The 18,134-nt window shown below is 41.2% G+C and overlaps 1 protein-coding gene across 1 annotated transcript; it reads left to right on the top strand.

Moving 5' to 3' along the window:
• The first annotated feature begins 3,946 nt into the window (after positions 1 to 3,946).
• FBXO48 (F-box protein 48) lies at positions 3,947 to 7,151 on the top strand. The gene is made up of 3 exons (XM_035323000.1): positions 3,947 to 4,049; positions 4,362 to 4,698; positions 6,106 to 7,151. Exons 2-3 carry the CDS (start codon positions 4,396 to 4,398, stop codon positions 6,265 to 6,267), a joined length of 465 nt encoding a protein of 154 aa, XP_035178891.1. The 5' UTR covers positions 3,947 to 4,049; positions 4,362 to 4,395; the 3' UTR covers positions 6,268 to 7,151.
• The last annotated feature ends 10,983 nt before the right edge of the window (positions 7,152 to 18,134 follow it).

The raw sequence follows: 18,134 nt of genomic DNA, 5'->3' as shown, positions 1-18,134 counted from the left end.
TTTCAAGTTTACCTGCACCACAGGTAAGGAAGCTCCTGGCAGGTTTCCCCTAGAGGAGAGGGCCACAGATCAAGTTTGTAGGGCTACCATTATCCGGATTAGAGAACAAGGATATGAACTGCTATTTGCATGCAAATCCTACAAGGCAGTCACAGAGAAAAAGCCATGGACCAAAGTGAGGCCCAAATCTGAGAACCACCAACTACAGCACAAATAACAGGCTTGTGGTAGCAAAGCAGTTCCATTCAGCCCTCCCAGCACTGGTGAGCAAAATAGTCACTAATCTGTTAAAAAAAAATAAATAATAAAATAAAAAGAAACAGCTGCAGTCATATCTCATACCTCAGTATAGCCTATGCACAACATCCAAATCAACTGCCATTATATAAACATTTGACAAGTCAATTATTGTACAACATTTCAATTTTTAAAAAAGAAAAAGGCTTGATTAGGGTTATTACAACTGAGTTTATTTGCAAAAAGGACATTTTTTGATCAAGATGCGAAAGTTGTAAATTCAGAGATTTCTGAAGAAGAGAGAGAGGCAGTCAGTATGGAGAATGGATCCCTGTGTCAAAATTGTAAACAGGACTACATAGTAATGATCAAATCTCTACAGTGTTTTTTCTTTTAATTTACCCAACAACTATTCTGCAAGTGAAAGTTAGTAACATTACCTAGAGACAGATTGACATGGTAATGGGAAAACAAGAAAAAAAAAAAGAAAGCAAGGTGACCTGAATGCTATTCTCAGATGAAACACAACGTCACAGGAAAATCTAAAATTGTGTAATTACAGGATGGCTCTATACACATAACTGGAGAGACTTAAGTTACCGGTTTGATGTGACCCTGGCCATCCACCACTTCCAATATGGCATGTTTTTGGGATACTCACTTATCTGTAATCTGAAAAGGAGAGACAACTGCTGTGAGAACCATGTACTTCAGTCAATATAGGCTCCTTTTGCATCAAAATGATCAAGTTCCCATATCTAATTGAGCACAATTTTAACAGGACTCACTTTTTTAAATATAGTCTATTGCTCTAGACTGTTTTAAAACAGTGATGATATCAGTGCAGCTTCCCAAAATTTGGCTCTCTACTAAAAGCTGGATAACTACCTTAAGATTCAATTTTTTTGAATCAGAAGCCTAAGGAATCCAGCACTTCTTAGCAAGTTCTCACCAAAGGCAATAAATGTGCAGCTCTGAAGTGAGACCATTTACTCACTCAGGTGCTTGAAGCTGGTTTTAAAAGCTTCAGTTCAGATGTACCACATTTGAAATGTTTTTCAACTGAGAGAACACTGAAATTGCACTCTTTTAATATTTTGGCTAGTCAATTCATTAACAGAGGTTTGGGGGGGGGAGGGCTAATTACTGTTCTATTCCACCATAGGGACCACTTAAGAGTCATCGTTCTCCCTTTCACAGAGTTTTGCATTACACAGAAGGCACAAGCTGCCTAGCCGAACTTTTCATTTCATCATAAAGAGAAACACAAGAGGTCAAACTTTGCCCCAAACACATCCTTTCAGGTGCCTCTCAAGAAATTTCAGTTCTGTTTGCTCCCTCCACCCTTTCCACAGGCAACAGAGCTGTCAGTGCACCTGAACAAAGCACCAGTGCACCTGAACAAAGCACTGGCGAGTGTAAACCTGTGGTACCAGTTTGTGCTCCTCTAAACTTACACTTTTTGGCTGTCCAAATACACGTTCTGTCTGGGAATTGTTTAAAACCAAAAAGTTATTTCTAAAGAAATTATCACCTAATTTTGAGAAATAAGAGTCTGTGGCCCAAAGAAAATCTTAGCAAGTTAGGAAAAAGGCAATCACTCTTCAGACTACAATCTCTAACAAGCACATTTAAAGAACAGGCAAACAGCTATTCAAGTGGATAAACACAATAAAAAACATGTAAAATAAACAGTCAATATCTCTGTATTCTGTAACTTAATAGCCTGGAGCATGATGATTTTATATACAAATAGTTTTACCTATTAGACCATGCATACCCATGTTGAACACCTGTAGCTACATGTATTTATGCCACATAAAAGTCTTGCCTGATGTTTAAATAATGTTAAAATTATGCTTTAGAAACATTAGCATTCAGTAACAGTTATCTCTTGGTTCTTCAAGCGTGAGGAGTGAACCAGTAGCTTTTAACCCAAATTCTTGTTATTCACCACTTCCAGAAAGCTTACTGACTTTAGAACAGTCAGCTAAAACTACAGACCCAAGAACAATCGCAGTAATTTTACCACTGGGTCATTCATTAAAATGTAGTACTTGACCACATTTTGAATAAGGAAAAAAGGTTCCAAAGATCAAACTGCCATTGCAAGAGATAATCATTTTTTTTTATGGATCTGACAGATTAGGCAGCACAAAAAAGACTATATTGCAACTACCCATGCATTTTATTCTCTTAGAGCCTTTGACCCAACATTTTTAACAATCCTTAGATGTAGAAACTTTAGGTAGTCACATGAACATGCTGCGGGATGCCAGCTTGGCTACCAGCATCAAAAAGAAATCTCTGTCCAGGGAAGAAAAAGCACGTCTCACGAGACCTGAAGTCCTTTTCTGAGATATCTGCTTACTCTGCAGTCTTTCACTTTTGCCTCCAGGCAGAATATGGAGAAGATGTACTAGGTATTAAATCTGTAATGGCCATGTACTTTTGTTTGTCAGCACTAACACACAGCAGTATTACGCCTCCATCAAACACAGCATGGGGAGCTTGGTTTTGTGACTTGGCAAAGGCCAAGGCTGCTTATACGTCAGCAAGAGAGTCCTCCACAGTCAGTCATACTCGTGCTCCAAAAAGCACTAAAACAGTACAGCAGTTTGGAGCTTCTGTTTAGAAAAGGCTATAAACCACAACAGATTTAAAGAGGACTTTATGTAAATAATGTAAATTGATTAAGTAACTTAATTTGGTGGAGTTGAAATCCTCTCATAACTATCAAACATAATGCCCCTGCCATGACAGAAACTACTGAAGGCTGCAAAGACCTTTGCCTACCCTACTGTGCTAGAAATAAGCAGAGGCACTTTTCTTCTTTTTCAGGTGCTTGTGAAAACCTGAATCAAGTTTTCTAAACAACTACACAGAAAACAAAGTGAAAGCACTTGAGAAGCAGATTGGCTGAGAACAGACCCAGAATCTCACCGTTGGGCATTTTGATGTCACGGGTGTGATATTTAAGGCAGCGCATCTGGACCCGAGTGGCCATACCCCATGTTACAGATTTTCAAGGCACCTGCCCATGAAAAGCCCCTAGGGCTGCAGAAGCGACTCTGTGGCATTATTGATACTCCACTAACTCTGCACAGAAAGCCTGAGAACTTATCCCAGCACCCCAATTCCTTAATACTAAACATCCCAAGTGAGCCCTTCTCCCTGACAGCCTCACCCCTCACTCCCACGTACAAACGAGGGATCTACCCTCGGGTTTCCCTACCCCAGCCCCCAAACGATGACCGGGGGGTCCTTTTGGGGAGAGCAGCAGCACCCAATAGTAACATTTTCCCTCAGGTACGAGCCAAGGACGCTGCTACCAGCACTGAGCGCACTTCGCCTCAGCCCCCAACAACAACCCCAAGAGGGGGAAGGCTGCGCCCGCTCGGGGCTGCTCCCTTCACCTCAGCCTCCCTCGCCCCCTCGCTTACTCCCAGCAAGGGGCCGCGTCCCAGGAGCGTCTCCCCGGGCGGCAGCGGAACGGGGCAACACCCATCGGCCGGCGCCAGCCTCACCGCTGCCATGGCGGTGGCCGCTCCCTCAAGGCGCCCCGCCCCGCCTCCCGGCTGAGCGCCGCCATATTGGCGCTCAACCCCCCCTCCCAACACACACACAGAGCTCCGCCCAGAGCCGGCAGAACTACGATCCCCAGCATGCCTCGCGGGGGGGGGGGGGGGGCGGGGGGGTAAAGCGCTGCGCGCATGCGCACTGCGCCTGGGGAGCGCACGGGGCTGATGGCGGAGGGGCTGATGGCGGAGGCATTTAACAACAACCGGGGAGCCGCGGCGCGCGGACAGCAGGTAGGGGAGGGGGTGCCAACGGTCGGCAGCGGCCGTTAGCGGCCCCTCAGCGCCGCCGCGGCTGGGAGGGGCAAGAAAGGGCTGCAAAAGCCGGGCGGTTTGTCCTCAGAAAGCCTCCCCAGCGTGACGCCATCGCCAAAATGGGCCGAAACGGGCCGAAGCGGCCGGCTGGTCCCCTGCCCGCCCGCCCGCGACTGCTGGAAGAGTGACGAGGCCGCCCTAAGGGGGTGCTGGAGGGGTGTGTTGTGGCATTAGAGCAATATTGGTCATTTCACAGCGGCTGTTCAGTAATTGTTATGCTTTCCTTATCAGGCATACCCACTGGATTTGGCGAGAGCTCAAAAGCATGCAGAAAACGCCCAAGAGGAACAAGCAGCCCTTACCTTGCAGCGAACCAGCCAGTCTTCCTCCTGACAAGAGAAAAAGGGCAAGTCCTGATGACTTTGTAGCTCTTCTGCCTCCTGAAGTCAGCTTGCAGATATTCGGCGAGCTCGATATTCACAGCCTGTGTAATGCTGCGATGACATGCAGGAGCTGGAATCACGCTATTGACAATAATGACTGTTTGTGGAAAAATCACTGTTTGACTGTGAGAGCTGTCTGTCAGCGAGAGATCGATTGCGATCGGGGCAATGGATACTCATGGAAGGTAAATTTAACATGAGTGACAGTGCTGGCAACTCAGAAGCCTCTGGGATTAATAACAGAAACATACAAATCAGTATTTCTTATTTGTCCAAGATGCTTGGGGAACCCCTGTAATGCCAATAAGGCTCAGTAGTGAAATTAAACAACTAGAAACCTGGTTAAACACAAATAAGTTTCCCATTTCCTTTATCCTGTTTCCTACCCAGGACCACCCTTGGCCCACTCAGCATATTCTGTGTATTCCTCAAGGCCCCAAAGCTGCCCATCCCGGCAGGGTGATCCAGCTGGTGTGTATAACCTCAACACCAGGGTCTGTTCATCACATCAGGAAGTCTGAGTAGCACTAACATGGGAGAATGCCCAAATCCTAATACACAGGGGCAGAGGGAAAGAAAAGCGTATAGCCTCTGTGCCAGTATATGTTCTCTAGTTGTATTTCATTGGAATAATTCTGCTTGTGAAGAATGATTTCCTGCAGATACATTACAGATAGCTTTGCCTCAGTAGATTTTGAGCAATGTGCAACTGGGAGAAAGAACCTGAGGTAGGAAAATGGGAAACAAGGAGCTAGCAGGAGCCAGGTAAAGTTTATTTGGAACTCTTCCCTCCCCAACACACACATATACACTCCTAGTTACAGCTTCTCTGAAGCAAGAGGAGCTCAACTTACTGGAAGGATCTGTCACTGTTCAGTCCAGCCTACAAACTGAAGTAGATCAGGGAAGCAATGGCTACTTCTCTGAGGTAGCTAAACTGAGGTGGGGATCACCCTTTAGCCGGAGCATTTTCAAGTGGGGAAACAGGATTTGTGAAAAAGGGGAAAAAAAAAAGAAATTCTGGACTCTCACACTCCATGCCTTGAGCAGATAGTGGTTGCCCTCCAAATGTAGCCATCTTTCCTCTCTTGCACAACAGGTGCCAAAGGGCTCCCCTCTGGTTCTCTATTTTGCATCTATTACAAATCCCCCTCCAACAAATACACTAAGCTAGTGTTTTCTTGAACTAAAAGGTTGGCTGAGTAGAAGAACCAATCCAGCCTTCATTAATAGCCTGAGCAAGAGGTAAAGGTCATAAACAACCTAAACAGGAAGAGAAAGTGAAAGCCACCTCTTTTAAAGAGTAAGGAGGAAGATTAATTCCTGTTTAGGGTTTTCATTTCCCCATCTTCTTCACCCTCTAAGAATTGAGGCAAGAAGTGACTCTCTACCTAACTTAGGATAGGAAGATGGAAGTAGACCAAAGTCTACTTGTTGGCAACAGTATAGCTTTCTGGGCTTAGCATCCAGGTACCAGGGACATGTTCTAAATCCTTTTTCTGGCACTAGTCTTCCAATGTAAAACTTACTCATATTGAATGCAGCTTGAATTGGTTTACTTCCAAGATTTTTGCTGTCTGTTTTTCCATCAGATCACATTACTAAGAAACTACTGGAAAAGCAAAGTAAAACAAGAATGGCTGAGCGGGAAATACAGTAACATTCACTCACAAAACAACTTGCCAGAGAAAAGCATGTATCCGATGGATGTTGACACATGGGGAGAAATCCTGGAAGCAGAACTAGAGAGATGAGAAGCCAGTGGAGCTTCTTCCAACTCAATGACCTTACATCAACAACTCACGGACAGCCAAACTGTAAATATTTTGCCGTTTAAATTAGTTGTGTTTGCAAGCATGTGATGAAAACTTCTCTGAAGAAGAGAGATACTTTTTGTTTGCACTTTATTAGATTAACTGATAAAAAAGTAAAATTTTAAATAAGATTAAGTATTCAGCTGTAATTTTATGTTTGTTAATTTTATATTCTGCTGTATTATTGAAGATATGTTGAATGTACTTTCAGTTTGCACTTCTTTTGGAAAAAACATTTTTTTAAAAAAAAACTGTTTCACTTGGTATATCGTATCAGCTGGTATATCGTATCAGCAGCACAACATGGCATTCCATAAAGGAAGGCTGGAGGGAGAACAAATCCAGACTTCAGAAAGGAGTAGGCAGTCACCTCAGCATCAGCTGTTACATCCCCAGGGTCTGTATCAAGGGACAGAGCCTTCACAGAGCTTTTCTGAGCCTGCACATATTGAGGCATTGGTGCTCCGCAGTACTGCATTTCTTTTGCCCAGCTCTAGAACATCTGAATTTGGACTCAAAGACTGAAGCAACAGGTAGGACTGAAGCAGCCACTTACTGAACAGCCTTGCTGTCATGAGCTATGCATTTTTTTCCCCACTTACATAACAATGTGATAGGGAATAAAAAAATTTATGACTTTAAACATAGTAAGTCAACTTCATGTTTGTAGTCAGGGTATCTCACGTAGTTAAAGTACTCAGAAACTTATTTTTTTCTGCATTAGGATCTCCCATCACACCGATTCTGCATTACCAGCACTGATTTTTGCCACTGACTTTAAAAATTGCTGCTAGGAAAAGACAGGCCTATCACATTATTCAACATTAAAAAAAAAAACAAAAAACTACAAAAACAGTTTGTTACAGTTTGGTTTAAATGTCACGTCAGCTTTCCCTGCCTACATTTTGCATTGAAGAATAACTAGAGAACAGTGGAAAAGTCCATAATGGTTTAGGTATTCCTACAAAATTCAGTGACTGATCTAGGACCAATTTTACATAGAAAATTCTATTATGCTCTTGAAACTTAGCTAATATGGAAAAATTCAAATTTACTACTGCAGACTTTTGCAAAAGACTTTCTGGCAACACACAAACAAGCATTCTGCTGAGAACTAGCTCTAGATCCAGCCCTTACACTAGATACAAGGATTACTGAAGCAAGGTCCAATTCTTCCATTAGTAGGGCCAAGTAACACTAGATGGAGCAGTAGAGCAGCTTAGCTCAGGGAAAAATAAATGCCATCGTCCTCTGGGTTAAGATCCAATACCATTTTTTAATGGTGGTGCTTAGACAACCTGACAGTTCAAAACCCTTTTCAACTTCCATGTATTTATTTTCTCACAGTTATCACTGCAGACTATGTAGTGAAAATGTATTTTTAACCCCCTTTCTTGTAAGAGTCTAGGCTCACAGTCTGTTTCTTGGTGGTACCCTTACCAAGGCCAAAGAAGAGCAGAACAGCCAAGTGAAGCTGGTAGTTTTAAAGTGCTTCCAAGAACAATGTACTGCTTGACTCCCTTTCTAGTCTGGAACATTCATTCAGAGTTCACTAAAACTTCCCTCAGCTTCCTGTATTCTCCCCATTAAAATAGCTTTTTAAATTCATAAGCAACAGTGACTTTTCTAAATCATCAGTAAAAAAAAAATCTGAGACACTGTTCTTGTCAACAACATTGCATGGTATGGGATGACTGGATAACGTAATATAACAGTGGACGCTGTTGAAGTAAGTTTTATAAGATGCATAGCCTGTCTCTTTTCTGCCCAAAGAGGTGATGCTGTTCTCATGGGTGACTGCAGCATTAACCATAATGGGTGCAACACCCAAAGTTCACACTACCACCATGGCTAAAGTGTAATTTGGAGCTAAGTATGGTGGGTGTAGCGCAAAGTTCAATGAACTGTGAACACTGCTTCCTTTATTTTTAGCTGTTCTGCTTTAAGACTATAGCTAGTTACCCCAGTTAAAAAAAAAATCCACTGCTTACTCCCTACTCACCATGTCCCTAACTTCAAGGGAGCCAGAAATGAAAGAGGTGCATATAAATTATGAATAATGCTAGCAGTATATTCTCGTCACCTCAAGTTATTAATCGTAATACAGAAGTGCACAGTAGTGCCTCACCTTTCTCCTCACCCAGCCTCCTCAGCTCCCAGCTATTTATCACCACCTCCTTCCTGTCCCTTCACTACACATCAGCTATCAGTTTTTGTATCCTGAGACAAACATACGATTTTCAAATAGAAGAATTATTCTGGTACAAACCACAACACAGGGCATGCACTTAGCTGTAGCTTTTTCCCCTTACAAGCTCAGGAATTACCAGTATCCATCCCGCCTCCATCTCTGTCCAGATCAGGCGGCCGTACCTCTCTAAACACATTAGGAGTTAAGCACTCAGCTATGCACTTAGACAAGGCCTAGATCTTTCAACATGGAGTAGAAATAGTATAAACTTCTCATGAACATCTCCTACATACTTCTCTTTCAGTAAGCATGAGTTCTCATGAAAACAAGCTTGCTTCCTCTCCCCTCTTAAGGGAGGTTTTAATTCCCTCCTGAGATTTTGTTTGATCTGTTTTGGTCTTTCCCCTACTTGCCCTCATACCACCTACTCAGCTTTCAGCCCAACTACAGGCTGAACACACCTTTTCCTTTAAGCACACCCCAGCAGCATCCACACCTCCAAGCAGCAGCACTTCCTACACCACCAGCTGTCATTCCTGCCTGTCTCTTCACCCTCCTAGCTCCAAGAAAAAATGCCTAAACTAGTGCTTATGCTTCGGTATCCCTCCCCAGAGAGCATTCTCAGCTGCTAAGTCTACTCCCGCACAAGCCACCCAGACATGCACCAGCATAGCTTCTGAGGAAGTGGCAAGTTGTATTTTAGCATACACCACCTATCTTCCCTGAAATACTCACACCACTCCGCTACTCTGAGATTTCAGCTGCAGAAGGATGCCGCAGGCACGCATCACCCAGGCATCCTCTTAGCCACACGGCCTTACTGCCTTTCATCGTCCTGCCCCCCAATCTTTCCCGCAGAAGAGGCTTTCTGAGAGAGTGCGTGAAGTCTGTGTGCAGAGCAAATACTACATCCTCCCCCAGCACTCCAACTCAAACCAGCCCAGTTTCTAGGATGAAAAGACAGGTTCTCCGCTGCACAAAATGTCTCCAGCTGCTGCACGCAGCTTAACATCAAAATACTCAGCATCAAAGCTGAACCTGAGGTCCCCCGAGGTAAATATTTTATTTCTGTATTTCCAAAATGTCTGGTTTTAGAACCTCCTCTGCAATTACTCACTACTGCAGTGCTCCATTTCTGGAGGGAGGAGCCGCAAGTGTGGCTTTATTTCATCATGGTGCAGGATGTGGCTTAGGGCCACTGGCATTAACTCTCAGACTAATTGAAAAAGAAAGCACCATTACGTTTAATTAACCCAGACTTTTTTCTTCATTAGACCGATAACATTTCTAAGTGAATTTTGTCAGGAGAAAATGTTTCTCCAGACAGGTAATAGCATTTCATATCTTTATCATGTTCACCCCTGGAAGGTCCCAGATGAGTTATCCCATCTGAAGACAGAGCAGTGAAGCTTAAATTCACCCATCAGTATGCCTTCATCGCATTTCTCACAGATCTTATGCACTGAAGCAGCTGACCTCCCGTCCTGAACCCTTCCACCCCCGACGTTAATTTGGATAGAGGGGTTTCAGATTCTCAAGAGCGTCCTGACACTTTGCAGTTTTTTCTCATGGTACTGCTGGTTCAGAAGTCCACCCCAAAAAGCTTGGACAAAATCACCCACTGTATTTAAAGCTGAGACTCAGCAGAGGCTTCGGATCATTAAACAACCCTAAGAACTATTTGGTGGTGTTTTTTTCTCAGGCCTCAGGGTAAGTGGCCAGTCCCACTTCTATTTTTCTGGTAAGCCAAAAAAAACACAAGCTACAACTGTGGGTAGAAGGGTGAGAAGGGGAGAGGTGAGGGACAGCAAAACTCAGAGGGACGTATCAAGATGAAAACTGGGAGGACATTTCTATATACCAGGATAGTTATTCGCAGTCCCCTCTAGCTCCTGAGAATTGTCCTGTTCATCGCTGCCACTAACTTTCAACAGCCATTCATTTACAAAGCTGGTTTGCATGTATAAAAAACAGCCTGCAGGAGTATGCAAATCAGGTGCAACATAAGCTTTTTTTGATCCACATTTAAAAATACTGTTAGAACCGCATGCACTGGTTTTCATGGGTAGTTCAAAAAAAAAAAAAAGCAGCTGAAAAGACTGCAGCTTGCCAATACGGGGACGCCACAAGACACTACGGGCCACACGATGATCTATTAGCCATGGTACTAAATGCTGTTTTTAAACATCTCAGCGACTTCAGAATACCAAATACAGAAGACCAAAGGATGTTATCAGCTACCTGCTGGAAGGCTCAAGTGGAAAGCTGAATTGAAGGTATACATTGAACAAGATGAAAACAGAGGGAAAACAAACAAACCAGCCACTTTAGGCTTTTAATCCTAATAAAGGGGGGAAAAAAAGTGAGAAAGGTAAAAATATGTATCAGCTATGTAAGATAATGCTGCTGCAAAAAAAATAAAGCGTGACAGTGCTCCCACAAAAACTTTGTTCTTCTCCTCATTTAAGGAACTTTTAAGTAGTAAAACAGTGGAAGCTATTACGATGCTAAAGAAAAAAGCACTATGCAAGTTAGCTAGGAAGATCCAATGACAACATCTCCTGAGATAATATATATATATATATAGCCATTTGGGGCATATTGCTGCTATCAGCTGTACTGTCAAGTTTCATATAGAGTTTTGACCAAACTGATCAGCATTTCTAATGCACCTTTATTCTTAAAGACCGCTATTCTGTAGGCATTTTTATCCTTAAGTTATACTGCTCATTAAAATCATACTAATGTGCAAATCTGCTACCAACACGTGTACTTAAGAGATAATCATGCTGGGAATTACTCAAATGTGAAATAGGGAGACTATGACACTTGAGACCCATGAAGCAACTAAATATCTACATACCGTAAGCAGATGTTAGGAGATAAGAGTAAATTTCTGTTCTTCTAGAGGGGTGATGACAGACCACATGGTGGTGGTATATTGTAGGACCTCTGAAAATACCACTAGACATTTATGTGTAGGTATCTGAATTTCACTGTTTCATCGCCACAAACTCTTAGCCCTTTTTACACTAGGAAGTTTAGTTCAAAATAACTAAGAAAAAGGAGAAAGGGGAAACAGTATACGTAACTAGAAAAAAAATCCTTCCTTAAATAAAAAATACTAAGTTTGAAGAAAGGCATTACCTTATTTTACCACTGATACAACAGAAAGATGAAGTATTTCCTTTTATTATTCAGAAAACTGCATAAGAGTGTTAAATACCTGATAACAACAATGGCTCATATTATTCAAAAATCTCATGCATGTGTGTTGTTATTGTTATTTTACCATCATGTAAAATGCATCTAGAGAGATGCAGCAATTTAAGCATTCGAGTGCAGGACACCTCCGTAAACACATAGCAGAAGCACTGAAGGACAGAAGAGGTGTTTTCTTACCTTGCTTTTTATACATATGGGTACTTAAAGGATTTTCAAACTTCTTGTTATGTAGAAGGTGGTGTATGAAAAAGCTGATTATTAGAGAATCCACTATACAAATCAATGTATAGTCTGTCATTCTTGTATGTTTGATAAAGAGGCTAGCAGTAATACCCTTAAGTTCTTTATGTTCTTTTATTATCTGGGTTTGGGGATAGGAAAAGACTGGGGCATCAAGTTCAGGATTTTTATTATTATTAAACTATTTGATCTCCAGTTCTTTCTCCCCTTCTCCTTTAACTCCAGTGTATTAAAGATTTTGGTGAAAAATACACAGAAGGCAAATAAAAATGATAATAATAAATTCTGTCTCTTTCAACTGTTATCAAAAACTATCAGTTTCATCAGCATTTACCTTTGATTCTTTTCCTTCCATATTCTCAGTCATCTTGTAATGGGATAGAAAACGAGAGGGAAATTGTGTTGCCATTTTAGAGGAAGAGTATGTAGTGAAGGGAAAGTGTTTTACTATACCCTACTTCACTTAAAACTGAAGCCAGCTGAAGTATGAGAAGTGTTTTTTTTCCCCCTCAACCTTCATACACTGTTACTCTCCCAAACAGAATGGGGAAAAAAAAAAGTTGGAAATCTACCAGAGCCCAAAACAGTGTGGAAAGCCATGGTTCCATTTCTAAACACAGAGCAGGAAGTTCTACGTTCTAATCCAGGAAAAACACTTATTCTGATGCCAAGTCAGAAATTATATTTCAAGAAGTTCCACAATTAACAACAACAAAAGAACCTTGTCTTCAGTCAAAGATTTTCAAGGGTGTTTTCTGTTTACTTGGCTTGCAGGTTGCCAATCCACCATTTTAAAGCATAAAGCAGTTCCTAAAATGATGTATAGCACCAAAGGGTCATGAAGTAACCACATTCAAATTATCTTCACGCGTCAGATTCACACTTCACCATCCCATACAACAACAAAAAAGCCTGGCAGATACAGATAGCTCTGCGTTGGCTCGCTTTCAAATTCTTTTTGCATTTCAACCAGGAGTAAGTCTCATTCTCTTACTGAAGGTATTTCCCTCTTTACCAGTGAACATTTCCAAAGAGGTGGCAAGAGATGCTCTCTTTCGGGCACCAGTCCACCAACTCCTGAGGCCAGGCGGGAGCATTACAAGGGCTCAACAACACAGGGAGGCTCTCCTTGAGCAGCTGAGCCACAGGTGGTTGGAAGGCAATGAAATATGGAAAGGCACCGGCACATTAGCATTCAGAACACTGATCCTGCCCCTATCTCTTGCTTATTAAGTCATCTTTGTGCTCCACACTGTCACGCAAGTAAAACCAGAAGGATAGCAGATAGATACTCAGCAACCATACTGCTGGGTAGCAGAGAAGGCAGCTTTATTCATTATCAACAGCAGTCCACAAGAAGCAGAACAGTTTTCTACCCCATGTCCTGCTGCTGAAGGGAGAAGATTTGGCACTTAACTAAGAAATGCTCAGCATACAGCTTCAGTAATATAAGTATGTAATTGGTTACTTATATAATCTAGAAGCAATCCTTCAAGAAACAGAAGCTTTTTATTTTATTGTAACTTTTGAAAAGAAACACTATGAATATTGCAGCATATTGCTAACACATAAGAGCACATGTATATTCCACTTTTATTTAGCCTAGGACAAATACAACACAGTTTTCTCAGGCCGCTAAAACTACCAAACCCTTAACTCCAAAAAGAGAGAGGCGGTTTGGCGAGCAGAAAAAATTAGAGCACATATCCCCTTCTCAGGCAGCAGGAAATCCAAACAAGGAAGGAAAATTAAAAGCCCAACTTCAAGCTTTCTACTGCGCACAGAAGTTCATACTGAGTACAATCAAACCTCTATAGATCAACAAGACCACAACAGTTCACAAGCAAAATATCTGCACTTTTTGAAATGCAAACTGAAGGCATTTGCAGAAATACTGAGTGCAAAAGACAGCATAGGACTGTTATCTACTCCGTTTGCTTTTCAGGGTTCACTCCTGTTTTCTTGTACAGTTTAAAGGAAGAACAACAACAACAACATAATAAAAGTTTTTCGGCCCTCACCAGAAAGGATATCCAAGGAATTTTGTTATCATCCAACCCTAAAACTCAGAAGAAATAGGGGCATATTACAAAGGACAACAGTTACCGAAACCCCTGTATGGGGAGTTGTTTAAACTTGAAATAACCTCTATAACCTTCTAAAGTATTTGAGAACAAATCAGTAAAAAACTAAACTGTTATTTAGCATTTGTAATAAAACAAAAACTGAAATCAAAAACACAAGCAGTATTACTACGCTAAAGCATTATATGTAACATGACAACCACAAATACAAACCTCATCTAGAAGAAAAATTTAATAGCATATGCTAAGTTATACATCAGAAGCCTTCACTATTTTTTCCTCTTCCTTATGAGCAAACTTACGTTAAAGACTCATGAGCAAACAACTTATACATCTAAAAATACATTTTCATTCTTTCACATAGAAGCAAAGACAATACACTGTAAAAAATACCACAAGATTAACAATAGTTATCAACAAAATAATACTAACATTACCTTGCAGGAGAAAGCCACAACACAGAAAAAGTAAGAAGCTCTTGAAATCCGCTGCTATAAACACATTAAAACAGACCTACCTCCACCTGGGATGGGAGGTCATCAGATTATGGGAAGAAGCAACACCTGTGGCTGAACAATCCTTAGGCTGTTGCAGTTCTTATGGATATTATTTTTTCAGTGTATGCAAAGGTGGTTTGCTTTACTCATTTCTCTATTAAACCACAGAATAACAAAGTTTGTGTTTACATGCGTTTTTTTGGACGCATAATTAATAAATATCCCTGAAAACCTGGCTATAGTAAGCATTTGGTCAGCATTGTAGATGATACCAGACATGTCTTACAGTAATTGAAGGTTATAAATATAGTCCTTCTTCTCAATGCTTTTGTTTGCATGTTTGTTTGTGTGCTGCCCTTTAGTCTATTACACAAGAGTAATTCATGTCAAAAGTGAGAAAAGGAATTGGTGTTGAAGGAGTATTTGTTGAGTGTGTGGAAGTACAATTTAAATACAAGGTGAAAAAAGATGGAGGAAGCATGGAACATGAAGGTCTAATCCTTTTTTTTTTTTTTTTTCACTTGCAATTATTAATTCCTTGTGCTAGGTCTGCTCTCTCTTCTCCAGTGCAAGTATTCAGTGTATGCCTCTTTCCTTCCACATCTCCGGAGTGACTGGACTGGCCTCATAATCTATATGCTTGTAGTTGCTTTTTAACATTTAATTCCCTTGGACAAGATCTATTTGGAATCTCTGGAAATCGTACTGGCATAAAACTAATCTTCCTTTTTCCTCATAGACACCTGTTCGAGTAGCCTTTGTCACCTTGTTGCAATTCCAGTGGCTATTTTCTGAATGACTTTATTCCGTTCAAGGGTCGTGACAATTCCCATCATATCATGCACGATTCTACTGGTGGCATTGAGAGACCTACTTTGATTTTCAGAAGCACTGCCATGAGTTTGAAAATGGAGCATCTTTGAAAACTACCCCATATTAACACTTGTCTCCAATTCCTTCCTTGTGAAAAGCTTATCAGAGAGGTGCCTCAACACTAAAAAGAAAAAAGGCTGGACCTGCTAAAATGTATTTTTTTTCTTTGTCGTGACTGTTTTGAGGATGCACCAGAAGACATTCATCCTGGTACATGAAGCTCATTATTCATGCAGACTTGTGAGAACCTGACTTAAAGAAAGAACAGTCTGGAGTCATTTATAGTTCCAGTTTCAGGCAAATAAAAGCATTTAAGGGAAGGAAATGAAAGTAGGGTAGCATCAGACATAAACTTCCAATCTTTCTCCAAGAAAGACAGACAGGTTTAAACCCTTGTAATGTATATTAAAAAGAACCACCTAAGGGTCCATATTGAGAGAAATTATTGGTATAGTCTGGTACAAACACCAGAGCTCTTCCACAAACACTGATTACCATTGCCTACCAGAGAAAACACCATTAGTGGGTGGGCAACTGTACCCTTAACTGGGTCCAGAGAAAAGTGACAAGGTCAAATACTAGTAAAACTATTTTTTTTTTTTTAATAGACGGTTACACCCCTTGTTTGCTAAGTTGGGTGAGTTGGGTGAGTTTCTATTTTTCATTTTCCTGTGCTGTAGGGTATTTTTGCATTAGTGAGCTCTGAAGCAAAAATGAGCAGCAACCACAAAGCAGTTATCAAGAAAGCAGGGCTGAGCAAACAGTCTATCTTTGCGCCATGAGGCTTCCTTCCTCAGAATGACAGACCAGGCTTCAGCGATCCTGTCAGCTTGCATGAGGTACAGGAAATGCCTGCTAGAAGCCCATTTCCTCTGATGTCCTAAATGTATGTGAGGATGCTGTCTGTGCCAGCCTGCTGCCTCAGTGTGGCTGCATTTTCTTTGTTATTTCTGAGACGAAACCCAGCTTATTAAAGAACAGGATCTGATCATTTACCTGATGTAATTCAAGGAAGTGAGAGGCACACGGGGTGCTTTACTACTCTTACAAGAGACCTACCCAGATTCAACCGCAAGGACAAGAATCTCCTTGAGCAAAATTAATGTTTCCTTTAGGATAATGGACACTGCTGGGTTAATCGAATTGCCAGTATGCACTGTGCTCTATCATTGAGGTCACAGATACGCCAAGGCCTGCAAATTCTGAAAATCCAAGCACTTTGTGGCTAAAAAAAACCAGCCAAACAATAAAGGCCAAACTCTCTATTGTCTCCATAAACAAAGAAATTGGGGATTCAGGTGAGGTAGAAACAGTACAAAGGGTACCTGAGCTGTGAGCCTAGTTTAAGACCCAAGATATTTCCCTTTGGGGCTGGTGAAGTCCTCTGAGGTCCAAATCTCATCACACTGCACTAGCTGATACCTACAGAGTCTCAGCAGTGTCAGACGAACTCTGTGCTAGGGTGCAGAAAAGAGGTGACTGTTCTTCTGCAAGTATGTGAGACCAGTGTCAAACTAGATCTCCATGACGTGAACATACCCACAGGGAGTTCCTTAGGCAAGACGGAGAGGCACTTGCATTAGTATAATGTTTGAGAGTAATAAGCAAAGGACCTTCAGATGTATTAGGCTCAGATCTCTTTAGACCTGCTCTGTATGAACTGTTTTTGCTGCCTTTGTGAATTAGAAGATGATGCATTCATACCTTTCTCCTCCCAGTAAAAAACGAATGCATTTATCCTAAATTTCTTATAAGACTACATAGTGATCTGTTACTGTATTAATAGTTTTCCATTGTGCTATAATTATATTGACCCAAATGCATAAAGTAGATCACCAAAATCATATTTTCATGTTGAACCTAAGCTCCAGGCCCCAACAGGCTTGTATCGCCAGGCTGGTCTAGCAGACCAAGACACAGTTCAGCTACAGCAAAATATATTCATACTGTGTAACTAAAATAACCAAAAACGTTGTGTGACGCTACAGCCTCAATGAACCAGAGAGAGTTTCTCCTTGAACACTGATTAGAATACCCTAGGTTGAAGTTGCACCAGCTTCTGGCTTCTTATTTCCCTTGTATACATGTATATAAGGGTATAATGAAACAGAATTGAAGATAAGCTTTAGCTCGACATTGATTTTTAAAGATATCTGAATAAGAATTCTAAAGGTACCTTGTTTAAAATTTTGAAGTTGTGAAGTTTACTTGCACACTGAACATCTATCTGCAACAGGAACAGGCTACATGCAGAATCTGGTATTACTCTGAAGTCTTTAAACTTTAAGCAAGAGCTGGAAGTCAAAGTTTGATGCATACAGTAAGACAAAAAAATAAAAAGATTGCTCGGGTAACCTGATACCATCACATTATAACATTTATTTCAGTTACAAAAATAATAAGGTTTCTTTTATATAACTCAGGCACAGAGCCAAGCATTGAGTATATTGCTGTAGGTAAAAAAGAAATACCCTAAACACCACCGCCTCAGTTGGTAGTTCAAGTAATGCATAGATCCTTTCCCTCCTGTACGATTCTGAATTCAAATACAGGTCATATCAGCAGTAGATGATGCCCTAGCAACTGCTTTGGAGACCTAAATGAAGAAAAACAATGGTCCTGGAGCAGATTCTTATGGAGAAATTTAGCAAGGCTCAAAATCAAGTGGATATGGAAGACATTGCTTCATGTTTGAAA

Source organism: Oxyura jamaicensis, chromosome 3, assembly GCF_011077185.1.
Source record: "Oxyura jamaicensis isolate SHBP4307 breed ruddy duck chromosome 3, BPBGC_Ojam_1.0, whole genome shotgun sequence".
Lineage (NCBI taxonomy): Eukaryota > Metazoa > Chordata > Aves > Anseriformes > Anatidae > Oxyura > Oxyura jamaicensis.
Note: the sequence above shows the minus strand (reverse complement) of the source record. Positions and strands in the feature narration are given on the sequence as shown.